At 40.9% G+C, this 26,856-nt stretch overlaps 2 protein-coding genes across 5 annotated transcripts in view; both read left to right on the top strand.

The window, feature by feature from the left end:
• mast1a (microtubule associated serine/threonine kinase 1a) overlaps window positions 1-14,703 on the top strand; it is a 71,603-nt gene extending 56,900 nt beyond the window's left edge. For all 3 annotated transcript variants that reach the window (XM_086081784.1, XM_086081783.1, XM_086081785.1), the window contains 8 exons: window positions 3,298-3,461; window positions 4,725-4,969; window positions 5,042-5,296; window positions 6,497-6,729; window positions 6,947-7,069; window positions 7,244-7,380; window positions 8,962-9,149; window positions 10,376-14,703. In XM_086081784.1, coding sequence (XP_085937910.1) covers window positions 3,298-3,461; window positions 4,725-4,969; window positions 5,042-5,296; window positions 6,497-6,729; window positions 6,947-7,069; window positions 7,244-7,380; window positions 8,962-9,149; window positions 10,376-12,012 — 2,982 coding nt within the window. In that variant the 3' untranslated portion in view covers window positions 12,013-14,703. The remainder of the gene's footprint in view (window positions 1-3,297; window positions 3,462-4,724; window positions 4,970-5,041; window positions 5,297-6,496; window positions 6,730-6,946; window positions 7,070-7,243; window positions 7,381-8,961; window positions 9,150-10,375) is intronic.
• On the top strand, window positions 7,271-26,753 carry atg4da (autophagy related 4D, cysteine peptidase a). 2 transcript variants are annotated; one of them, XM_086081787.1, is made up of 11 exons: window positions 7,271-7,380; window positions 17,654-17,924; window positions 18,035-18,118; window positions 20,245-20,418; window positions 20,849-21,200; window positions 22,080-22,144; window positions 22,247-22,398; window positions 22,475-22,553; window positions 23,889-23,965; window positions 24,188-24,307; window positions 25,926-26,753. In XM_086081787.1, the coding sequence occupies exons 2-11, from the start codon at window positions 17,708-17,710 to the stop codon at window positions 26,103-26,105; spliced, it is 1,500 nt and encodes a 499-aa protein (XP_085937913.1). In that variant the 5' UTR covers window positions 7,271-7,380; window positions 17,654-17,707; the 3' UTR covers window positions 26,106-26,753. The 2 variants fall into 2 exon arrangements, with proteins under 2 accessions (XP_085937913.1, XP_085937912.1); XM_086081786.1 differs by lacking the exon at window positions 7,271-7,380 and adding an exon at window positions 16,421-16,759.
• The last annotated feature ends 103 nt before the right edge of the window (window positions 26,754-26,856 follow it).

Raw genomic sequence — 26,856 nt, 5'->3', positions numbered from 1 at the left:
TAAAAACGAAAAATGCAACAAAAACTAACTGAATGTCCTTTGTTTTAGTCTTTGGGACTGTTATTATGAAATATGCACGAGCCTTTGGGGATGATTTTAAATGTGATTTTAAGTATATTTATTTCGATATTAACCAGAATAAGAACGTTTGAAAGTGTGTCACACAGAAGTGACGTCATCTAGCAGCAGCCCGCTATGTAAGAAATGAGTTACTTTTTTTCATTTTACCATGGTGTTTATTAAATATTGCGCACAATTAATACACTTAAAAAAATAATAATACTGAAACTAGCTAAAACTAAACTAAAAATAAGTATTTTATTAAATAACGGAACTACCCTGACAACTAATTAAAACTAACTACATTTAAAAAACAAAACGAAATAAGACTAACTCAAATGAAAATTCCAAATCTATAATAACCCTACTTTCCATGTTTGATAAGAAGTGCCCCATTGAGGTTGCACTTGAATCATATTTCAGATTTGTTTGTATGGATTTAAAGGGGAAGTCAACCCCGCAAACATTTATTGACAAGAATAAGTTATACGCAGCCCCACTAGTCTAAATACAGTATTCTGGTTAATATTGTGTTAGCGGAATATGAGCTAAGCAGCAGTGAGCTGTGATTGGTTGTTACCTGAGCCCTGAGCAACTATGATGGCAAAATGGCCGCCCCCTGAGATGGGATGAAAACGGCAGGATTTTGCTTTATAACTCATATTCCACACATGTAATGTTAATCTGTTCATCAGAATGCCATGTTTAGACTAATGAGGTCACATACTGTATCACATATTACGGGCTCTTTGCACAAATCCACTACTTCCTGAACTCAGTATTACTCCTTAATTTCCTGTCTTTCATGATTGAACAAACTGATTAATCCAGGTGTGCCTGGCCTCATTAACCACGACGACAATGGCCAGACGCACCTGGATTAATCAGTTTGTTCAATCATGAAAGACAGGAAATGAAGGAGTGGTATTGAGTTCAGGAAGTAGTGGATTTGTGCAAAGAGCCCATTGTCATGAAATGTTTAAGGTTGATTTCACCTTTAATTATTGTTAAAAAAAAAGACGACTCATCTCTTGGGGCTTTTCCATAACAATAAATGTTTATATATTACAAGTTGTATTGGAGGACTGATTGGCCCTAAGTCTAATGTTTGTTGTAATAATTGAGCAATCATTTCTACTGCCTCCAAATGTTTTATCTCTTATATACAGTCATTTCTGGACCATAAGGCGCACCTGACTATAAGGCGTGCTAGCTAAATTTGGGGAATACGCGAGTTTGTTACACATATAAGCCGCACCCGACTGTAAGCCACAGGTCTTTTCTTCTCCATGATGAGGGTGCAAATTTTCTCGCTCTCGTTCTGTCCCTCCTACTGTATTTGGGCTCACTTGGTTTGTTTTTGCTCTGCCGGACGCTCTTGCGCTTCCTTTATAGTGCGCCCCCTTGTGATCTGATGGATAAGCTGCACCTTTGTATTAGCCGCAGTAGTTCACACATTTGCTTGGTTTGTAGTACTTAACAGTAGATCTACAAAATATGTTAATTGATAGGCGTTTCGAGACCATTTTTTGGGTGCTGAAGCACCGCTAAAATCAATCCAAGCACCCCGAAAATATGAGAAATCTTAAGATTTTATTTACTGTCTTTTTTTTCTTCTCTTTTTTGCAAGCTAGAGAGGCGTTATTTGAGGAGGACTGTATTAGAGCCGCCGTGCTACTGACTAGCTAGCTGACTAGATGCCCATTATCTTTGAAACTCCCATTTTGTTTGTGTGTGTGACCAACCTAATGCCCCCCTATCGGATGGACTCAATCAGATGGTTAAATTGTATGGTGCAACTTGGTACTCATTATTGCTGTTCAAGTAATAGCTTGATTACAAAAAAAAATTGCACCAAGCAAGTATTCTTGCAGTCTATTCTACAAATAGGCTCAAATAGACAAAATGTGCATAAGAAATAAGTGCAGCAGTTGACTTAATATCCCTCCAGAAGGGCGGAATGAAAAAGTGAGCGGCCTCCATATAATGTATGTTGATGAAATGTGCCACAAATATATTCTGGCTGTCGACATCGCTTTGCTGCTGAGTCTTCAGCTGTTCCTCGTTACCATGGTGAACAGATGAAGTCCCGTCTAGTTTCTCTTGATTCAGCTCTTGCTCTTGTTGTCCTCCCCCACACACATTTCAGTGGCAGGTAATAAGATGTGTGAATGTGTGGTTGCTTGTACAGCATTGACTTTATTCATCTTTGTCTTCGGGGGCCACTTCTTGCAACCTTCGATATGATTTCACAGCATGAAGTTATTCATAGTAAGCTTGAAAGCAGCCATATTTGTTACATGTTCGTGTTGTAGTCATTGTTAACTTTTGGCTGCTATTTTATGTCTAACCTCTTTAACTCATTCACTGCCAATGACGGCTACAGACGTAAACAAATTTGAACTATTTCTATTAGTTTAACATTTTTTTCCCACTTTTGTCAACTAGTGTATGAAAACCTAGAATTTTTTATTGTACATTTAGAACAGATATAACATTTGTGACTACTGAAGTCATGCGATCAATTACGATTACAAATGTTAATCGCCTGATGCCCCTCATTTTTTATAATTTTTTCTTTTGCTTTTTTATATCGCGTCAGGCGATTAAAAATTTTAATATTAATTAATCGCTTGACTTCAATAGCTAACTCACGATTAATCACAAATGTTATATCTGTTCTAAATGTACAATAAAAAAATCTAGGTTATCATACTCTTGTTAACAAAAGTGGAAGAAAAAAAAGTTAAACTAATAGAAATAGTTCAAATAAATTTTTGATGTTTATAGCCGTCAATGGCAGTGAATGAGTTAATGTTAAAGTAGGATACAGGCCAGTTGTTTTGGGGTTTTGGTTGAGTGGTCCTTGTTAGGGAAGCACTGATAGAGCATTCTAACCCTCGATGTATTCAGAACATTAGATATACATGCACTGAGAAAGATTATTAATATTTTTTGACTTGGAACCTTTTGTCATGATGTAAAAAAAATTAAAATAAAAAAATTAATCTGACATTTGTAAAGTGACTGTAACAAAACCCAAGGTTTCTCTCTTTTGCCACTTTTTGGTGTTATTTTCAACTAAACATTAACCTTTCTAAGAAAAAAAAATCGGTGTATAACTAAACTTGGCCAGCATATTCATCAATTTTGTCACAACTGCACGTCTCTTTGCATTAATATCAATCCAAGCAGGTGCTGACCATGTGCCCTTATTGTTGCCTCTGTCTCCTGCAGGTGTACAGCAGCATGGAGCATCTCTCTCAACTGGAGCAGAAAGTTTCCACCTCCGTGTCCCGTCGGGAGCACAAGGGCTCAAGGGAGGACAAGGTAACCAAGAGAGAAAGCCTGGGAAGCTTCAGCATGCGGGACAAGAGCTGGCGGACTGGATCTCCTGAAATGTAAGCAGTGCAGCGAAAGCTCTGGATATTCGTCAACATACTAGTCTGACTCTATGGCCACTTTCGGCCTCATTGAAACTCATCTTGCCACTTTTTGAGTGAGTTCACACAATGGGCCTTATTTTTGTAGGCAGGTGCCCGTGCACATCTTCATTTTTATGCAAAGTCAAGTCTTGTTTACCATCTTTAACATGCTTCGATTGGCCCGGGAGTTGTTTGTGTACCCTCCCACAACGGCGGAAGTACCCTGTGCTAGTCTAGTAAAATACACACAGTGCACAGTTAAGACTTGTGCTGGGCACGAAAATAGGGCCCAATGACTTCAGTAGTCCAATTTGAACCCAATATGTCCCTTAAGAGGTTGTTTTTTTTCTAGGGTGTTGTATAACCCAAATCTGTCTGCTTGTCTCACTAAAAATCCACACTACGCTTCTTAAAAAGAGTGATTGCAGGTATATTTTATGCAGACAACTCTACAAGTGCTTCAGTCATCCTTGATAATAGGCAGATGCGGCTCCTTCGCCTCTCATCTGTCACAAAGGTGTTGAATAGAAAATCTAAAAGACTTCTCACCACCGCAGGGTTTCCATTTTTAGCTTGACGACATGAAAAATGCAAGCTGATCCTGGGAGTTATTAAACATAATTCCGCAGTGCCGCTATATCTATGCTTTTCACACTGCAGCTACCTGCTGGTTTTATCCATTAGAGACAAGAGTGCACATGCAACAGAAGGAGTTTGCAATTAGATCCCATAACTCTATTTCAGTCCTTAAAGCAAAAATCAGCCGGCTACATTGAAATGAAATGAATGATTCATACATTTTGAATTCAACCAAGATAAAGCGCATTGATAAGATGATGTATTTATTACCTTACATATTAGATTTTCTTCTTTTTTTTACATGGTATGTATCTGGTTCATCTCAATGATATGAATCATTTTTACTTAGCTAAATCCTGCTTTTTTTAACACACATTTTGTCTACTCTAAAAGATTACCAAGGTCATGATTAATAATAATCAAGGAACCAGGATGACATGACTACCAGTTATATACAATATTTTATTTGCTCAAACATGGTCTCCTTGATTGTGCATCAGTACCAATTTAAGAGGGACCTCATTCAACAGTATTTCTCCTTTTAAGTTCTTGAAACTGCAGCCTCACAACAGTTTCGTTATTGTCTTCATTTCAGTGTGCTTTCGTACTCCATCGTACAATCCTGAACTGTCTGCTGTGTTTTCATTGCGTTCTGTGCAGGAAGCGCCTTTCCTGCTCAGAGTCGCTCTACATGGAGGGTGACGCCAGTCCTCCTTTGGGCGCACGGCGACGCTTCTCTGCGCTGATGGACACGCATCGATTTGCCTCCCCCATCGAGGGCGAACCCGACTTTGTGTCGAGGCCAAGCCCCATCAGGGTCCGGGGAACCTCCCTGGATGGGACCGGTGTTCCGTCAATACACCACGGGGAGCCGAGGAACAGTTTAAAAGAGATCAACGGAGCAGGTGGGTGTCAGAATGACACCATTACCGACTTGTAAGTACATTTTCAAGTGCTTTAAACATGATTCTTTACAGACAAGTCGCCCAAGCAAGGAGAAACACCTGGAATTGTGAGCATTAACACATTGGGTCCAGCTCCCGCAGCAGTCGGTCGCGATGTGATGACGCCTCTGTATGACCCTCTGGGGGCCCGGGCCACCAATGACCTGGTCCTCAGGAGGGCGCGTCACCAGCATTTGTCTGGAGATGGGGAGAAACGTAACTCCCGAACTGGAAACAAGGTCATCAAATCCGCCTCGGCCACGGCCCTGTCTGTCATCATACCATCTGGTAAGGGTGATTGGAAACGGGAAGTGTCTGTTTGATGGTGGCATTTAGTTATCTTGAGCACAACCACATTTAAGCTACACCCACTAAGAAACAAACTCTTGTGCTGGGATTTTTTTTTTTACCCCTCTCGCGGTATTTAAGCCAAGAATTGGCTCCTCTCTTTGAAGTGATAACTATATCATTTCTGATTATTATTTTTTTACTTTTAGCCCTCAAAATGTTCAGTGGCATCAGACCTATCCATATATATATATATATATATATATATATATATTTTTTTTTTTTTTTTTTTTGATGCCCTCTATGAACAATAAAAGCAATAGTGTGCAATGAGCAAAACTGTGATGTACATAAAACAAATTTTTGTCAGAATTGTCCCTTTGACCCTAACCTCAACCGTAACCCAATTCAAACCTAAACTCTAAAACCAAGTCTTGATCCTCAAAAAGAGGTCTGAACTTGTGGGGACCACCAAAATGTCCAATTTATGTACAATTTCAAATTGGTTCTCACAATGGTAGCTAAACCTGGAAAAACACGTGTGTATGGGCCCCACAATGTAGCAAAGACAAAGGCACATACGTGTGTGCGTGTGAGTGTTCCAGGTGGGAATGTTGGTTTTGACGGACTGGCCTGTTCTCTCAATCCCGACCATGCGAGCTTGTTTTGGTGCGAGTATGATCACTTGGCAAAGACATACGTCAGCTTAAACAAAATTTAAAAAAAGTAGCTCTCTAGCTCCACCTGGTGGATCATGACTTTTAAGACTTTCAATTCACATTTTTTATTCTCCGTGTTTAGTTTAGGCCCCACTGAACGGATAAATGGGAAATGGACTATAACATATCTGGTGTACAGTGCATCAAAAATATGAAAAAAATAATGGGACTCAATGGAGCCAAACATTGGATAAATACTACCTGCGTCTATAAAAATTGGTCTCCCACTTTTAATAATGACAATAATAATTTTGAAATGATGGATGGTGCCATTTGAAACTTCAACATGTTTGGACAATCTGGGTGAAATCTCAGATCCCCAAGCGATTTTTTGATATGCTATTATTAACAAAAATTAAAAAAAGCCAAGAATTTGGAAAATACTGCACAATTGTTAACTAAATCAGAAGAAATATGGCGTGTGTCCAAAAGAACCCTTGATAAACGTAACAGAGTGTCTCTTACTCTCTGCCTCTTCCAGTGGATCAGCACGGCGGCTTCTCTCCGTTGGCTAGTCCCATGTCCCCCCACTCCTTCTCCTCCAATCCCTCATCTCGCGACTCCTCACCCAGCCGAGACTTCTTCCCCACTGTCAACGTGCTGCGCTCGCCTATCACCATCCATCGCTCTGGAAAGAAATACGGCTTCACCCTCAGGGCCATCAGGGTCTACATTGGAGACAGCGATATCTACAGCGTGCATCATATAGTCTGGGTAAGAAACTTGTGCTCACTGTTTCCATAAATCAAATTTGTCTTCAACTTCCTGCCGAAGCCAAATATATGAATCTATTGTATATGTTTTATGTATGTCATTAACAGTCAATATTACAATACACAGTATTATAAATTTAAACTATGGTTGGACAAATGTCTTCCATTTAAGTATTTTAGCCATTGATGTTTCCATATTCTTATTTATGTGTTGTCAGCATGTGGAGGAAGGTGGTCCAGCCCAGGAAGCTGGTCTGTGTGCAGGCGACCTCATCACTCACGTGAATGGCGAGCCGGTCCATGGTCTGGTCCACACTGAGGTGGTCGAGCTTATCCTCAAGGTAAGAATAAATCGGTTTACATAGGATTATATTTATTTTATTTGCTGAATGTACTTGTGTTTATAGTGCATTTAATTTTAATGACTCAAATATTTAGAAGTTGTTTGGTTAATTTCACAACTCAGGAGTTTAAGCACGAGTGCTTAAATTATTTATTGGCTCTCACCCACATAGAGCGGCAACAAGGTGACAGTGACAACCACGCCATTCGAGAACACCTCCATTAAAGTGGGTCCTGCCCGCAAAGCCAGTTATAAGTGTAAGATGGCCCGCAGACACAAGAGGACCATGGGCAAGGACAGCCAGGACAGGTACGAGCTACCACATCATTGCTGTCTAATATGGATAGTTTTGACTTGTGTATTTTTTACTTTGCATGTTAAATTCAATGTGTAAAATAGTAAAGTTGATTCCAACTGGGCTGGCCTTTGAATAGCAAAAATCCATGTATAATTGACGGCCATTGAAATGCTATGGGGGGGGGCGGGATTGAATTATATAAATCCACAAAAATTCTTCAAAAAAACACTGATAAACATTCATTATGTTTCCCACCAAAAACAAGGGGAAATAAATCTCCCAAAAAGCAATTATTAAGAGGTCCTTAATAATTAGGCTTACTTTTAATTGACACTAGTCAGGTTTCCATCCAAATGTTTTGAAATTTTTATTCAAATTTTGTGAAAATGCGCAAAACGGACATGCGACTTATGCCCGTTTTCATCCACTGTTCTTTGCGAATATGCGTCGCGAGATGACGTTGTAGTGACGGAACTTTGGGATAATGGGGAGTTCCATGTGGGAATGTTGATTTTGACGGACTGAACGGAAGTTGTTTGTCTTGTTGGGTTCCCTCCCTCATGTAAAGTGAAGTGTGTCATTACATTGAGAGCTGATGTTATTCTTCTCCCCAAACATATCTTACTTTATCATCCGCCATTTATTGTGACTACAAACATGCGTGTGACGTAATATCGGTCAGAATTTCCATCGCCAAAATGCGCATTTTTCTTTTTTCCATACGCTTCAAAAACCACCCCCTCCCCAAAAACGTTTTTGCGAATTTTTGCCTTTTTTGGGGGGGAATTTCTGGCATTTCCGTTCTTTTTCTTTTTTCTTTTTCTTTTTGCAATTCTTGAAAATTTTAATAAAAATAGGTGGATGGAAACCCACCTACTGTCTGAGAGGTTTAACAGACAAATAAATAATAACAACACAACCATAAGCGGTGCAGAAAATAGATGGATGGATGGATGTTTAGGTTTAAACATCACTCAAAATGATATACTGCAATTCTGCACCACTTAAAACTAGCTTTATAGTCGAAACAGTAGATTATTATTTTTGGTAAAAGCACATTTTCTTTCATACAAGTTTTTTATTAAAAAAAAAAAAGTCAGTACCAAATTTTGTGTTAATGTTGCAATGTAGATTTTTTTTCTGTTCCTTTACTGTCTTTACCCGCAATCATTCAGTCCAAAAATATAAACAATTATTGTTATAACAATAAAATAGTATCATATAATAATTGCCGGCGACTCGTCCAACATGTAGTCTGTCTTTTGCTCAAAGTTAGCTGGGATAATTCAGTATAAAAAAATGAATGGATGGATGCAAATGTTTTACAATTAGAATACAAATTTAAGGGATGAAATTGATTCAAATTTCTGTGAAATGAATGCATTTAAAACATTTGTCATAAACGGCTAACTCTGTTTATGTGGTGCTGCTTCCAACCACACGACTCTTGAATCTCAAGAAATGAATCATGAATACTTAGTATTTAGACTCATAATTGATAATAACTGTCATGGTAGAGTACTTTGTGTCAAATGTCTTTGTAGTTATTCACAATGATAAAAAATAAATAAATCTATTTTTACATGGCACAGTAAGAAACGAAGCTCGCTGTTCCGCAAGATCACCAAGCAATCCAATCTCCTCCACACCAGCCGCAGTTTGTCGTCTTTAAATCGCTCGCTGTCCTCCAGCGAGAGTCTTCCCGGCTCGCCGACTCACAGCCTCTCTGCCCGCTCTCCAACGCAGGGGTACCGTTCCTCTGTTGAGCCCTCATACCTGGGTACGTTCACAAATTAACTCCACGCACAAATTCATGGTTTTACTTTTTTTTTTCTGTGGATCTGAAACTCAGCTTTTTAGTGGAAAAAAATATTTGGAGCTGCAGTAGGCCAAAACACATGTTTATTGGTTTTTGATTGGTTCAAGGAATAATATATCAACGCACTCACGTCTTTTAAATAAAAAAAATAATTGTCCAATTCAAATCAGGTGTATACATACCATAATACAGTGTATATTTATAAATACAGGGAGTCCTCGAGTTCCATCGTACGCGACCTACGTTGTTTTGACTTTACGGCGCCCGTGCCTCGTCCGTAGCACCTTCTTTTTCGTTAATTTCCCACAGTAATTACGCCATTTTAAAGTTATTTCAACTTGTGTTGCTGTTGTTACCTCCAGCAACGGACGTGCATCGAGCAGGTCAGCTCTCCATCAGGCGCGTCACATTTCCGTGTTTTAAGTTTAAATTAGCTCCATCAGCAATGAATGTCCGTGTGGAAACACAAAATATTGGTTTCGGCTCTTCCGGGTCGCGCAAATATGTTTTTTAGAATTACTCTACAAAGTATTTTGATGTAAACATCGACTTTAACTGTGAAATCCGACTTAAGTCAAAAATTGGGTTACATCTCCAGTGTAGGAACGGAACTCGGCCGGAACTCGAGGACTTCCTGTATTTGTTTTTAAAGGGGAATTCAACCCCCCAATATGTTCTATGCAGCCCCACTAGTCTAAATACGGTATTCTAGTTAAGCAAAATCCAGCAGTTTGTATCTATCAGAAGGCGGCCATTGTGCCACTTGCTGTCAACAGAAAATTACGTCACAGTTGCTCAGGTCTCAGGTAACAACCAATCAGAGCTCAGCTTCAGAAAACAGGTGAGCTGTGATTGGTCGTTGCCTGAGCCCTGAGCAACTGTGATGTCATCTTCAGTCAACAGCAAGTGGCAAAATGGCTGCCTCCTGAGATGGATAAAAATGGCTGGATTTTGCTTCATAACTCATATTCAACAAATGTAATATTAATCAGAATGTCATGTTTAGTCTAGTCAGGTCACATATAACATGTTAATGTCGAGAAATGGTTAAGGTTGACTTCCTCTTTAAAGTTTAACAATTAGATTTGGTTGCCGATTTTCTGATACAGGTTTTTTTTATTTTTTTTTACACTTGGAGTTTGTATAAATCTGGACTTTTTTGCATCATGATTGTATTCTCTTAATAGGCGCTTCATCTCAAAGCAGCTCTCCAGCCTCTAGCACTCCAAACTCCCCCGCTCCCTCCCAGCACATGAGGCCCAGTTCCCTCCACGGCCTGTCCCCCAAACTCCACCGCCAGTACCGCTCTGCCCGTTGCAAGTCTGCCGGCAACATCCCCCTGTCCCCGCTGGCCCACACCCCGTCTCCCACCCAGTCCTCACCTCCTCCCTTACCGGGCCACACTGTGGGAAGTTCCAACACCACTCAGTCATTCCCTGTCAAGCTCCACTCGTCACCCCCAGTGGTTCGTCCCAGGCCAAAGAGCGCAGAGCCCCCGAGATCGCCCCTTCTGAAACGCGTGCAGTCGGCAGAGAAACTCGGCTCACCTTTGACCCAGTCCAGTTCAACCGGAGGACTCGGCGGCCCGTTGAGAAAGCACAGCCTTGAAGTGCAGCATTCCGAGTACCGCAAGGACGCCTTCCTGTGTGAACTTGGCCTCCAGAGTCTGCTGGAGACAGACGGCGAGAGTTTGCCACCTAATCCTCCACCCCTGCCGTGCTCCTCGTCTTCCACAGGCTCGGAGACTCGTGTGCTGAAGCCCGTCAGAAGATTAGGCAGGCAAGAGTCGCCGCTCAGCAGGGAGACGCTGCTGGCTGGCAGAGAGAAGGAGGAGAAGGAGAGGGGAAGGGAGCGTGAAAGGGAGATCGGAAGCGAGTCGGTCCTGGAGCGGTTGAGTCGCGTCGAAGCAGCGGCGCTCCAGACATCCTTGACAAGAAGACATCATGCGGAACCTTTGGGTTCAAGTAGAGAAACGACAGCTACAAGCAATTTGACCAAAACAGTAGAAGATGGGAACAAGGGGTCTGAGAAGATCACCCAACGTCCAACACCCAAGCAACTCGACTTCAAGGCAGCCAAAAGTATACTATTCGGTTGTAAATCACCTCAAGAGCACCTTGTAGGAAGTGGAAGGGAACCAAAGCAGGACGGAGACACAAATAACGGTCCTTGTTTACGGAAGAACTCTGCTGCTACTCCTGACAAAATCATTAACGCGACACTGATCGGAAGTCCGCTCGCTTTGCGGAAAGCCTTGAAAACCTCCGCTATGGGGGACAGCTTGAGAAAAGCTGAAAGCGTTGACTCAAGGACTTCAGACCTGAGCTCCAAGAGCCCCAAACTGCTAACTCGGATCCTTGCCCCCGCAGTCCCCCCGCACGGGCCGCAACTGAGCCTGGGCAAAGTCAGACAGGGACTGGGGCCAGTCAACTGCTATCGGGGAACCCTGGACTGGGAGGACAAATGTCGCCTGGAGGTTCTGGAGGAGCATTCTCCTTCTCCCTCCCCCTCCCCGACCGCCGTCACCCCCTCCCTGTGCGGACCGTCGCTGTGCAAGTCGCGGCCCGTCTCCCCCGGTGACAAGACGAGCTTCGTCAGCCAGCTGACTACCGTGGCCAAGAACGTGCTGGGCCCCATCAAGCTGGGCTCCCAGGAGGGCTCCCGGAGCAAAGAGCAGCAGAGCAAGGCGGCAGACGACAAGCAGGCGGCCACGGCTGGAAGATCTGACCCCGCAGCAGGTAGCAGAGGCCTCGTGGCGGCGATGACGCAAAGCCCTGCAAGTTCGTCCCTCGAGAAGGCAGCCCAACCAAAATGTGATCCCTGAAACCGCAAACTGAAATGCCTTCATTGGATGAACAAGTCAAGCACTTAAAACGTTGTACATTCCAATTTTAGAGCTTATCAAATCTTATTTATTGATTCCAATCATTGACTGATCAACCAGGACGACAAAATCCACTATAAAGGTGCATTAACTTTGGATTATTTTAATAAGAAGATTCTTAATGTATTGTGGAACACTTTATCAGATGTCTTTATGTGCGAGTCCACGTGAATGCATGTCCTATGGTATGTACATGTAAAGTAGGTCTACGAAGGTGGAAAAGTGCTTTAGTCATCAAAACTGTGAAGACCAAATTTAGTGGCTGTTGTGTCGTCAATTGTGGCACAGTCACACTCGGAATGTTTGCATCAAACGGCACACGATCAGAGGTGGAAAATCCAGGTCCAGAAAGTAAAAACCTTGCAACAGTTTGGCTTAGCCCCGGGTGCTAGCTAGCTAGCTAGCTCCCATGGTGCTCGTTTACCTGCTAGGGAGCTAGCTAGCTAGCTAGCATCAATGGCTAAAGCCCAACTGTGGCAGGGTTTTTCCTTTCTGGACCTGGTTTTGCCACCTCTGCACACGATCAGATGATTGGGCTTGTTTATTCTCCATGCGGCTGTTTATTTTGGCCCAGCGGATGGCGCTGTCAGAAGGCGTCACGTCTGGCGCGTGTGTGTCCGTGTATGTGAGGGTCTGTTATTGGCGGTTCTGGTGCTGACAGCTCAGGCTCAGCGCTTATCTCCTCCTCACAGGAGGGCCGCCGCAGCCCTTCCCGCTCCCCTATGATTGAAGCCTTCACACACACGCATTGCCACAGGAGGCAACCGTGTCAGCAGCTGATATTGGTGCATTTTAATCCGTTGCGCCGAGCCCGATGAAATGTGTTTGCCTGAAGGCGAGCCAAGGATCGCGCTATTAGCGCTCAACACGCGTGATTCGGCAATGACAAACAACTGGAAATAAAACAATAGGTCAGCCATCATGTTAGCTTTGTTGTTCCCGCTGAATAAAAACAAATCGCTTATGTTTGTGTTTGAAGCCGCGCTCGCAATAGGCAATCTCACGTTTAAGCATGGGAACATCTCAATTCTAGATGGTACTCATTCACTGCCTTTGACGGCTAAAGACGTCAAATATCCATTTTTCTTATGCTGGTAGTGAATGAAGGAAGGAAGGTACAGTATACATTATGCCTGAAAGATGGCAGCACAGTTTGAGTGCAGGTGGGGGGGGGGGGGGGTGGCGGGGAAGGAGGGGTTGTCACTCCCAAGCACAGTATGATAGAAGTGGCTCAGTCTGAGTATGCACTTGACATGGAACGGTTTCTCATGCACCCAACGTAGTCATACAATCAATGACATTGTTCCTCCAGACAGTTACTAATTTGCATAATCATATAAAACCGAATTTGGGCAACACTGGGGAAAAATGAGAGTATTTTATTACATTATGAATTGAATCATAACAACTTGTGTATGACATCATACTTTATTGGATACTACCAATAAAAAGACCTCCGAAGTGAGAACGGCTGCTGGTCTCAGACTGTTGTGTTTATGTTGATATGGGAATATAGACATGTACAGTCCACTCCAAAAGTATTGGAACAGCAAGGTCAATTCCTTTGTTTTTGATGTACACTGAACACATTTGTGTTTCAGATTAAAAGATGAATATGAGACAAAAGTTCAGAAGTCCAGCTTTTATTGACAAACAATGACCCAAAAAACACTGCCAACACAATAAAGGACTTCATCGGCTGGGGGGCGTGGAAGGTCTTAGACTGGCCAAGTCATCACCGGACCTTAACCCAATAGAGCATGCATTTTACCTCCTGAAGAGGAGACTGAAGGGAGAAACCCCCAGAAACAATCAGGAACTATAAGAGGTTAGAGTAAAGGCCTGAGAAGTTTAACACATACCATGAAATAAAAGCTGGAATCTTATAACCATTTTTTTTTTTTGTATGAAGCCAAAATGTCTTCGTATACAACAAAAACACAAGAATTGACCTTGTCGTTCCAATACTTTTGGAGGGGACAGTAGGCCTACTCACTAAAAATAAAAATGCTTTCCCATTGCTTTATTCTAGCAACATCACAACTTTTAATATTATTATATATCAATTTGGTTTTTTTTCCTCAGTGTGGCCCTAATACTCATTGAAATAACCATGATGGCTCAAGATATGCGGAAAAATCAACAAAACTAATTTAATGAAGTGTGGTGTCATGAAATGATGGCATACAGGACACGGTTGGCACCGAGGAGAAACCGCTTCGGTACAGCGAGGGACAGCTGGCCTGGTATTTGTGTGCCCTTCCATAATATCTAAATACGCGTACGGCATGAGCACAGTTTTTTCAAAAAAGGGCTCAATGGATAACAAAGGGTGGGCTATATATATCAAATAATAGGGTTATATATAATAAAAGATATTGTGGTGTAAGGTAGCCGAATTAAGATGGTTACATGTTGCTATATAGTGTTTAATGTCAATCAGAACAATGATCACATTCATCTCCATGTAAGTCATAACAGTAGCTAGCCAGTGTACATTATGCAAACTGTGCGCGTGACAGTAGGACTAAATGATCTCACTTCAGTTGTGTAGTCAAGTGCATTGTTTATTACCACTCAATCAGCTTCGTTTTAAAACATGGCAAACACGTAATAGACCAGACTTTCAAATGTTGACTTAAAAAAAAAAAAGATTTTCCAAAACGAAAATAGTTGTAGTCTTTACAAGTTACATTATTTGTGTAGAATACCAAAGTGTGGAAGGCGCATGGAGGTTACATATCACTGAGTCATTGTGCAAAAGATGCTGTGTCTTTTATGAAGCAGTAATTGATTTTGATTCAACGATTGATTTTGTGATGAGCACATCATTGAAAACCGGTTTTCATTCCCACTGGTTGAAAAAAAGAAAAGAAAAAAGGGGGAAATGCAGTACAGCAAGGAGTCACGCAGTTTGTTTAATGGTACTGTACTGACCCCCAGTGGTTCCAACTTCATTCACAGAAATGTGCAATAATTAACTGCAACTAAAACAAGACGAAGGACCTTTTATTTGGTGTTGAACGGATGTTGCTAGCTGCAGCCTGGTTGACTTAATATGCATTTATATGTGTCGAATGACCAAGTGTTAGCAGTATTCAACAAAAAAACAATTTGTTTATTGTACTTATGTGGTTATTTTTCTTTGGGGTTATGGGCCAACATTTCTACTAAATATACTGTACAGGTCAGGATGGGGGTCTTTTATGTATTGTCATCATTTAAGTCCCTCTGCTACTATTCACATTTTCAGGCCTTTTTTTACGACACTCTTACACTTGTGTTACATGTTTAAGACTGCAGTTTTTTATGCACTTTATTTATTTATTTATTGGGGGGGGGGGCATTTGTACATGCGTTACTCTGAGGAAAAATTACATTTTTGAGTTGAATAATTTACTGAAAACATTCCACTGTTATCTGTTCACGGATAATGTATTTATTTGTACCTTGATTTTCATTTTTGTTTCTGATAGACACCTGAAGTGCAGTGAGTGGAATAAAGTGCGGAGAGTTGTTCCCGAATTTGTCATCTTATGTCGTGTTCAGCACTTACGACATTTGGCAATCGTAAATGCCGTTTGCATAGATGGATTCATTTCTAACATTGACTTCAACAAAGTTTGAGCTTTTTGTTCCATCTGTCCCTATTATGGGGAGATTAAATGTAATTTATTCACAATAAATATGTTGATAAAACAAAAACATTTGATGGAAACTCAAGTTATTCATATAATACAATCATTAGCTAAATGTGGTGTGATTACCACTAGTGATGCTGACTGGCTCCCTCTGAAGAAAAAAAATCACTGAATGAAATGTTCAAACTGCATAATGTTGCAATGACTATTTTTTATAGCACTCTAAAGTTATGTTCAGTTGTATTGCATTTAACTTTAAAGTGCAACACATTTGCAATCATTTAGAAGTGTTACTACAAATGTTATTTCACTTATATATGCAATACATTTTAACTGAATGAGTGTAAATATGTACGCGCAGTGTTAGTGCTTCAATTTAATATACTTCATAAGAATAAAATCGCTGACTTGTTATCGATGAACACTTCGGGGGGCGGGGTGGGCTCTACTTGTAGCACATTATGGTGGTACTTGGGGAGCCAATTATTTGTAATTTATATTTTTGGGAATATGGGAGACACATGAACATGCAGACTCAACAAAGGAATAGCTACAGCCGAGAATGGAACAGCGAACCTCGAGGTAGACTAGCCACTTGACGCTGTCATTAATGGTTCCACATTTATTTCAAAAGTTTACGTCACGACACCCGAAAGCCAATAGGAGACGAGTATGACATTCCTCCAATCACCTTACACTGAGTCTCCGCCAACCAATCTCATTGGGTTGAAGAGAGCCATCAGGAAGTGAGTTGTTTCAGGGAAGAAAATCTTCCCCTTGTATCGACACTTTTTTTTTTTTTTTTGCGCTGTCTGTAAAGTCAGTTGTGTTTGCAGTACAGAAACGCGTATCATGATATAAGCTGCATTTTTTTGTTGGGAGGTCGCGGTCCTGGTTTACGCCGGCTCCGCGAATGCTAATGCTACTATCGGCTAGCTTTAGCAAGCTAATAATAGGGTGAATTAAACAGCACCGAAAAAGTCAATGAGAAAAAAAAGGGAATCACCAAAATGAGTCTACGTACTACTGATCGAGCAGTCTAACAGGTATGTACAGATCTAAGTTCAATTGAGCTAGCTATGTTGTAACTGTGTTAATGTGTAAATATTTAAATAGGTGTCACCCGATGACGTGTTTACTTGGTTTATGAAGGATTTTGTCCGTGTCAAAATGTGGCCCCGGCTTTTAAAATTGCTCATTACCGTAACATTTTAAACATTTGCTGTGAAATGGTTTCGAGATCTGTATCTCCAGTTTCGTGGGAAACAGTTGCGTCTGAAGTCAAATGACAGTCTCGTGGTACCTTCAAATAATTACTCTCATCTATTTGGTGTTCCTTGTTGGGGAAGTCTCAGCTGCTTTGCTGTGAGTTCCCATTGTTGTGCAATGTTGTGGTGTGAGACAGACTGAGTTTGCATTGAAACTGTTGATGCTGCACCCATTCATACTTTTTCCTGGAAGTGGCAATAATAACGCAGACAACAATAGTAAGCTTAAACAAGTATGTAATACAACTCCGTCACAATTGTTCTGTTGTACCTGCTTGCAGCTGTAAAGTCATTTGTTTTTAATTTGCAACTCACTAACAGTTCATTTGTGTTGTATTTTCCTTCTTGGATTTTTTTTTCATTTGAGTTGCACAATCTATAGCTCACATTAAGAGTGAAAAAAGTTTTGAAATTATTTTAGTCACAACAACCTGGCATTTCATTGTGTAGACTTTTCCGGACTGTAGCTGCAGTGCGGGAATGATTTATTGAGGGTTTTATTTATTTATTTATTTTTACATTTTACATCTCGTGTTTCAAGTTTTCCTCCGGATGTTACTTTTAACAATGTTGCTTCACATTCAAAAGCCTCTAGACTTATGAATCTTTTGTACAAAGGGTCAAATAGTCAACACTTCCTCTCCCGTTTTTGATCTTGTGTCCCCTCCCTAGTTGTCCTGTGTTGCAATGAGGCGCTCCACAGTCCAGCTCTGACCGCTCCGGGCCATGAACTCTGTTTCCCCCAACGCGGTGCAGTACACGGGCGGCGTGATGCACAGTGAGCTGCTGGAAGGGCGGAGGCTCCAGGCCCCGGCGCAGCAGGGCAGCTTTGGACTCAGACCGTCGCAGAGTCCAGAACCCAGCAAAGAAGCATGTGAAGAACCTGAAGAGATGGATAAACTCAAAGCCAAAATAATGTCAGCATGGAACAACGTCAAATATGGTTTGTGGAAAATTAGTTGAGCTATAAAGATAATTGATGTGTCTGTCCTAGATTATGAGTAGTGTTAAAAAGCAGAGCCCAACTTTATCCTATGGATTATTTGTGTTTAGGTTGGACTGTGAAATCAAAGACCTCCTTCAATAAGATCTCACCAGTCACTGTTTTGGGACACTCCTATCTGCTCAACAGTGAAGGTAAACCTATCAATCATCTATTCATCCATTTTCCACTTGACTTATCCTGTTCAAGGTCACAGGGTAACATGCGGAATGTACAACCCATAGAATGATGCATGATTCAGGTTAAGACACCCAGTTAAATTTGGGCGAGAGGCGGGGCTGGTCACCAGCCAATCGCAGGGCACGTATGGACAAACAATCGTCGTAACGGATGATTTAGCGTCGTCTTGATTGAACAGGAAGCCGTAGGGTGCAGGGAAAGCCCACAGAAGCACGTGGAGAACATTCAAACGGCATACAGGAAGGCAGGTACCTATATTTGAACCCAGAACCTCAGAACGGTGAGGTAGACGTGCGACTGACAAAGTGGACTTGATATGTTATCAGTCAATCAACACCTATTTATATATGACGTTTACGCAAGAAGGCTGAAAAAAGGCACACTCCCATTGGGCTTGAAGGTCAATGAAAGGCAAACCTGTTAGGAAACGCCATTATTAGTCATGGAGGCGTAAACACTCGAGGCTTGACCATGTGACCTATACAAACAAAAGGACATCACAAATATGTTCAAATAAAACTGAAGACTTACAGTGTTTCTTACATGACCAAATAACCTTTCCAGGATGCTCTTTGACCTTTGGTTTGATTTAAAATGGCATTTTTCCATAGGCAAGACTGGAAAAGAAATCATCTGTACCGGTACAGTAAACGGTAACAACAAACAAACATCTTTGAGTTGTCCTGATCCAGTCGTGTAATTTTTTTAGTCGATCTGCTGAAAGACACAAACTCAGTCTGCAAAAGCCTGATAAATACAAATATCAAGTGACTTGACTCGGGTGCAGATCAGGACGTCTCTATTATTCACAGAAGATGTCATAAAAGAGTCAGTGACATTTGACTTTCTAGGTTCTACTGTTCTCAAAAACATGATATATTTCAAGGTGAAAGAGGTACAAATCACAAAAAGGGACAAATAAGCAATCAATGCTATGTTAAAAAAAAGAAACATTGAGAGACAATTAAAACTCATTCAATGCCATAAATTAATTTTAAAAAGTTTTTTTTATAAATTAGAGAGGACAGGCAATTAAATTGTTTTATTGTAATTAATCGTATGACTTCACTAGTTAACTCACAATTATTCAAAAATTGTATAACTGTTCTAAATGTACAATAAAAAAAATCGAGGTTTTCATACTCTTGTTAACAAAAGTGGAAAAAAATGTTAAACTAATAGAAATGGTTCAAATGAATTTTTGACGTTTGTAGCCGTCAATGGCAGTGAATGAATAAAAAAAAGAAAAGATTATTAAAAATTCAGTTAAAACTTAATCGTAATTAATCGCATGACTTCACTAGTTAACTCACGATTAATCACAAATTTGATATCTGTTCTAAATGTACAATTTAAAAAAATCTATGTTTTCATACTCTTGTATGTTAAAAAAAAAAAGTTAAACTAATAGAAATAGTTCAAATGAATTTTTGACGTTTATAGCTGTCAATGGCAGTGAATAAGTTAACTATTATTTTGATGGTCTGTTTTAATCTGTTGATTATTTCGATTAAATTTGAGTCATTTTATGAATCTGATTTAAAAAAGAAGAAGTTTTCATTTCCATCCCTACACTCAAAAACGGTACATAATTTCAAATTGACGGTGCAGAAAATGCACAAAAATAAATAAGATTCAGTTACTGGTCTGCTGCGAAAGTATGCACAAATGTTGATCAATGTTTTCCAAAGTAAAAGCAGATGTTTATAAATGTTTAATTTTGATTCAACATCAAAGATCATGTAATAAATCCATTTTCATGAAAGTCAACAGAAATGGGAGAAATTTCCTTTTGAGAGGCTCAAATCTGGAAAATTTAAAATAAATGGATTCATTTGAAAATTGATTCGATGTTCATTAACCAATCAATCGTTGCACCGCTAAAATTGATGGCTAATAAGCACATCTGAGCGTTCTTGTCAAAAATGTTCTGTCACGTCTCATCAGATCAAAGGCATTCCGCAGATGTCAAAACATGCTTCCGCTGTCATGATAAACATCACGTCAACACAAAGTCGTCAGGCGGGCAGGTGTGCACACGCTCACGTTCTTCTTCCTTCGTCACCCGGTTGTGTTTCAGAGCAAGTGGAGCGCTTCGGCCTGGCTTTTGTCTCCAGGCTGTGGCTGACCTACAGACGGGAGTTCCCGCAGTTGGAGGGCTCCAGCTGGACCACCGACTGCGGCTGGGGCTGCATGCTGCGCAGCGGCCAGATGCTGCTGGCTCAGGGCCTGCTGGTCCATCTGATGCCCCGAGGTTTGGCTCTCAGTCTGTTTTGCTCACCGGCCGCAACATTAGGTACACCTGCTCTGTATAAAAGCTCAATAAAATATTACGCTTTTAAAAACTTTTTTTTTTTGAATGTATAAAATCAAATTTGCCATTAATGTCGCCTACAACCTGTACAACTAACTGAAATCTTCTAAGGGAACAAATGAAAAAGATACAATAATCAAGTTGCATAAGTGTACACACCCTCTAACTAAAACTTTGTTGTACCACCTCTAGCTTTTATTACAGCATTTAGTCTTTTGTATACGACTATTAGTGTGGCATATCTTGATGTCATTAGATGTATTGGTGTACCAAATGTTCTGACCAGCGAGTATACATTTGCTCGTCAAAGTTAAAGATTAAAAACTGTATGCAGTTTGTTGCTAAGACGAGCATTATTTGTGTTGCGTAGACTGGACTTGGCCTGATGCTCAGCAGTTAACAGACGTGGACTTTGAAGTGTTGCGAATACGCTCACCGGTGCGCGTCGGTGGGGTGCCCATCCCCTCTTTCGGCTCTCCGCGAGGGTCCGGCACCCCAGAGAAGACGCCGCCGAGCGATCTGACATCTAAGAGTAGCCAGAAGAAGAGGTTTGAATTGCCGCAGGATCGACAAGCTGAGCCTGTCCACCGGAAGTTGCTCACCTGGTTTGGGGACCAACCGCCATCACTTTTTGGGGTGCACCAGCTGGTGGCGATAGGGAGGAGTTCTGGAAAGAAGGCTGGGGACTGGTACGGCCCATCCATAGTGGCACACATATTGCGGTAAGGCTCAGCTGTTGAGTGATACTGCGACAAAATTTGAATTTGATAGTAGTTTTGAATAAGGGCTGTGGAAACAAAGTTGACCAAGTCGGATAAATTGACTTTGAAACTAGGTCGGCTAAAAATGTTCTGCCTTGAAGCTCCATCAGAACCGTGTTTAGGCCGTCCATGTTTTATGCATGAACTTATTTTTTACAGGCACACGCAGAATTGGAACGACAATTGCTTCCTGACTTACTATTTAATGGGTTTTTATTAAAGACAATACAGCACATTGAGTGATTGAGCTTCCCAAAACACACGAAAATGAGTTCAGAATGTCCTAAACAGCATTTGGGCTGTAATGATTATTCCAAAATATAACCTGCCACTCGGTTTTAGGTGTTCATCATTTAACCAGTAGAGGGCAGTCATACACTCAACGTGCCCAGAAGAAGAAAAGAACAGGAAGTTATTGACCTCATGTAGCTAACAGCTAGCTCTACCCTTGTTTACTCATGGAATAATGTTGAAGCATCGTCTGGAAGTGGCTTTTAAGACACTATTACATGTGTAATAAAGATATAATGATGAATGGTTGAATTAAATCGTTGTTAGTGGTGTTTGTTTCCCTGAAGTGGTAATCGCTAGCGTGCTGATGCTAATCGCGATTGCTAACTGTTTAGCCTAGGCTAATTTTGTTGGTGTTTTATAATTCATATGTAGAGAAGATAAATTATGAGTACTTATTCACTCAATTCAGATTGCCTCCCATCTTAGTGGATTAACAATATAAAAAGTAAAGTGGGGGTGATTATTCGATGGAATAATTGATAGCATAATCGATTTTAAAAAGATTCGATAGTGACAGCACTAATTTGAATGTTTTTTTGTTTTTAGGAAAGCTGTAGCCAAAGCTACTGTTCTTCACAACCTGGCTGTGTATGTCGCTCAGGATTGTACAGGTGAAACTTTGACTTCTCAACTTCTGCTCATGAAAACTCATCTGAACAAGTGTCGAAAGTGATGCACATTCTTTCCCTTATCAAATTTGTGTTCTACTTTAGTGTACAAGGAGGACGTGGCACGTCTGTGTGAGCCGCCACTCAGCCACATTCCCTCAGAACTGGACAACCAATCCTGGAAGTCTGTCATCATCCTGGTGCCGGTCCGCCTGGGTGGGGAGGCCCTCAACCCGTCTTACATTGAATGTGTCAAGGTGGGATTTTTTGTGTTGGCCTCTTATATGGTGGTAGGCGTTGAACATTTCAAACCTTTTTATTTTTCATTTCCAGAACATCCTCAAGCTGGAATGTTGTATTGGAATCATTGGAGGCAAACCAAAGCACTCACTCTACTTTATTGGCTTCCAAGGTGAGATACAGCTTTTTCCTCTAAGTCTTCATATTTGGGAAAATAGATCAATAAACAAAATAGATCAATTGATTGTTGTTCATAATGCTAAAAACACCACACTAATGTGAACTTCTATATAGTGCAAAGCAATCATGTGCATTGTGCACAACAGCAATGGATTTGTTTGGCATTAGACTACTATTTTTTAAATTGTAGTTTAAAGTTTTCTTTAATTGTGAATCAAGGTTGTAAGTAGTGCACAATTCAATTCTGAAAAAATATTGTGAGCTATATAGTATTTTTTTTTTTAATGAATATTTTAAAAATCGGTTAAGATTGATTATTTTGTCTATTCATTGATGAAACGTGCTTTAATTTCCATCCCAGACCATTATTTCAAATTGAGGGAGCAGAGAACTTGCAAACTAATTGTGATTCTGTTCCTGGTTTGGTTCGTAACATGTCAGAAAATGGGCAAATATGTTGAGTTCCATAGTAAAAGCTGATTTTTACAAATGTTTAATTTTGGTTCAACACAGAGATAATCATTCTGCTTTCATGGAAAGCAACAGAAATCTGAGGATATTTCCTCTTGGGAGTCGAAAATGTTTATAAATGTTTTTTTTATACATATACATATAGTTCTGCACTGTAATTGGCTGGTGAAGTCAGTCTGATGTGATATTTGCACCCCTCATGAAGCCATCCTATTTTTTTTGTTACTTTTGCTGTCAATTTTTTTTTTTATATATATATTATTTAGCAGAACCTGACATGGTGCACACGTGCCTTCTTTTGTCTTCACTTTTGTCTAAACTTGCTTGTTGGGGTTTAATAATTCTGAAAGTGTAGTCAAGTTAAACATTTGCAAAAGGACACACCGTGTTTGCGGTGGGATTATCACTACTCAAACGCCATTAGGGAAACTTCTACCGGTCCATTACCCAAACGGCTGCTATTTGACCGCTTTTATTGACATGGTAACTTGGCTTACAAATGTCAGTGTAATTACTTTTCAGCATTCAGGGTGTTACAATGGAGGCATTCTCTGAGTAAAAGTTGCCAAAGCAGATGATTGCAATCTCCGGTTTTTAGCCAACACACCAGTTGAGACTGAATCAATAGTAAACTCTGTTGGCTGCTGAATGTTACATGGACATAATTATGAAAAAAATTGGACCATGTCCCGTAATCTACAGCCACGTTTAACTTATTTGGGAAAGACACTACAGTAGTATCATTCTTACGAGACTGGTGTGGAATGGAATGAATCCGTCAAGGTCTCACAAATGTTCTTGACATGTCCCCGCTATGCGTTAACGATGACGCGAGTCCGCTCTTGCCGTTTGCCAGATGAGCAGCTGCTGTATCTGGACCCGCACTACTGCCAACCTGTGGTGGACGTCACGCAAGTCAACTTTCCTCTTGAGGTCAGTTTCCGCACAGCATCTGACGTCACAGTGCGCTTCGTGTGTGTGCCGCGCCGCTCTCAGTTGGTCTGGATTTGTATTTCCGCTCTTCTGATCCCATCAGACTGAGACCAATGTGACTTTCACACTTGTTCAAAGTGTGGCCAATAAAGATAACATGCTTAATCATGGACTGTGGTTGATCTTTTTTTTTTTTTTTTTTCCTCTCATTTCTTCATTTAGTCCTTCCACTGTAGTTCTCCCAAAAAGATGCCCTTCACTCGAATGGATCCGAGCTGCACCATCGGCTTTTATGCCAGGAACAAGAAAGACTTTGAGTCGTTATGTTCCGCTGTCAGTTTGGTAAGTTAGTTTATAGCCTCTAATAGGGCTGGGGGGAAAAAGTCGACCAAGTCGGTTGGGTCGACCACAAAAATTGGTCGGCGCAAAAATGCATGCGTCAAAGCTATTTTAATCATTTAAAAAAATATATTTGCGGGACCTCAAAGTTGCCGGAACCAATATTTGGTGTTTCCACTTATAGCTGACGGAGTCCGACCGGCCTCCACCAAAACATTTCTAAGATGCTTCCTAGGGTTTGTTTGTCGTCTCTTTAGACTGAAAAGGGAGAACATTTAACATCGCTACATGTCTGATGTTTGTAACAAAACAATCCGCGTCAAAATTGCTAAAGAAATAAAAGAGTTCTAATGAATTTATTGGAGCCAAACACACGTAAGATGGCGTCCCTACGACGTGCGTCAGCAATAAGACAAGGCGGTATCTACTATCTATGTTAAACAGAGTAAGACTCATTCCTCCCAAGTTTTTTTTTCTTTTTCACTCCACCAAATAGCGACAGGAGACTCTATTTAAAAAAAATAAAAAATAAAATCATTAGTGACAGCACTAGCTTCTAACTGCTATGTAAATTCTGAGCAAACCTAATCTCGAGCCCCTTTCACACTGCTATTCTGCCAAATTGGCGATTTATTCGCCTGTCAGATAGAATTTGCCCAAGTGGGATGTTGCTGTGTCTGTGACGTCACGCAGCTGTTGTGGCTTCACACATTTAGATAATTACAAGCATGGGACAGAAACATTTATTGTCAACAGCAAGCGCCTTTAGCGGTGAGTCTTGGGTGTTAAACGTCACTTGTTGAGACCTCCCACTGTCCTGTTTGACTTGGCCAGCATTTCGACCCCGAGGCTCCTCATGCAGACTACTGTACTGTGTTACTTTTATTGAACCACAAAAACATGGCGCGATTGTCAAGAAAGTAGCAGGAAATGGGCAACAATAAAGGAAAGTAGATATTCTGCAATGATCGATCGCCATGTTTAACTGACTGCATCTGTACAGTTGACTGACAAAAAGACTGTCCATACTGTGATTGGCTGTTTGATCTGGGAAGTTACGATAACATTCATTGGCGATTCAAATTTTGGATCCACTTATGAAAATGAGTTGCTCAACGCCACACACTGCACGACTTGGGTTCAGTCAAGTGGTGTGACCTGATGTTTTATTTTTTTCCTCGGGGGAGAAATGTGTGTATTTTGGTCGATTTACTCACATATACCGCAGGGCACTATTTGAGGAAATACTTAAGCTATTTAAAGTAGACTGACTAACAGATTCTGGTAGAAACAACATTTGGATATCATTTTTTTACAATGACAATACCAGTAGTCAGAACAGCAACTTTCCAGTTATTGTCTCTTGAAAATAACAATCAGCTTAACTTAAGCAATTGAATGGTCCATTTTGCCAGTGGCAGAACTTTCGCATTCCAGCCTAATTGACCCCACGCTACTTGTGATGTCCTCCTCTCAGATCAGCTTTTGGCAATCTCCAGTACAAAGATATGAAAACACCCTGCAAGTGTTCAACTCCTCGCGTATCTTTTGTCTCCACCACAGAACTCAAACCACCACCAAACTTGTGATGATGCTCAACCGGTGTTTGTTTTCCTCGCAGGCCCTGTCATCCTCATCAGAGAAGTACCCCATCTTCACCTTTGTGGAGGGCGAGAGTCACGACTATGGACTTGAGGCGCACAGTAGTAACCACACTGGCCCCGCGCCACACATCCTGCCCCCTGGCAAGCCTGCCCCCGTGAACAACCGACGGAACAGTGACGAGTTTGTCTTTCTGTGAGACCAGGGGGCGGTCGCTCTGTTTTAGCGGCGCAACCTGACCCGGAAGCAAAAAAAAACGACTTCCCGACATGGGTTTTTATAAGCTAACATCAACCCGTTTGTGGATGAGAAGTCATGTACAGTATAAAACAAACCTAACAGGCCTAAAAATCTCATAGTTAAATGTCACATTTCCTTGGTCAGGGACAAGCTGTGCTGTTCGTGTTTGTGCGTATCTTCTTTATATTTCTAATTCTTTCACTATTTATCAAGTGTATGACTGTGTGAGTGTGCATGTTTAGTTTTGAGTTTTGGCTGGTTTTAAAAGCAACAGCGTGAGTATCACGTGTCACACTGAAGGTAAGACGTCTTGACCTGCTGTACGTTCATGTTGGTGTCGTAGTTGCTAATCAAAATAGCACACCTGTGATCGCATTCATCATCTGCCGCTCTTTTTTTTATTACACGAGGGTGATAGCAATGCTGGTGATAAAACACTTGATTTCAGCTCACATTTGGGGTTTCCTCAGCAGTTGTACTCTTGTCACGTCATGGGGGCTGATCATGATCATCTCATTTAGTCTTGGCTCTTATGGAAAGTCTCGCTATGCTACTGCAGGTTGCACTTCTACTGATATTTGTTGTCCTCATTAAACACTGAAATCACTTCATTTGTATATTATCTCTTTCTGCTGGTTCTCACTGGTCAACACTGACTTTAAAATATATATACATATGGTGGTAGTTTTGTTTCAGATTCCATATTAAAA

Source organism: Leptonotus elevatus, chromosome 8, assembly GCF_054856555.1.
Source record: "Leptonotus elevatus isolate MCC_2025b chromosome 8, RoL_Lele_1.0, whole genome shotgun sequence".
Classification (NCBI taxonomy): domain Eukaryota; kingdom Metazoa; phylum Chordata; class Actinopteri; order Syngnathiformes; family Syngnathidae; genus Leptonotus; species Leptonotus elevatus.
Note: the sequence above shows the minus strand (reverse complement) of the source record. Positions and strands in the feature narration are given on the sequence as shown.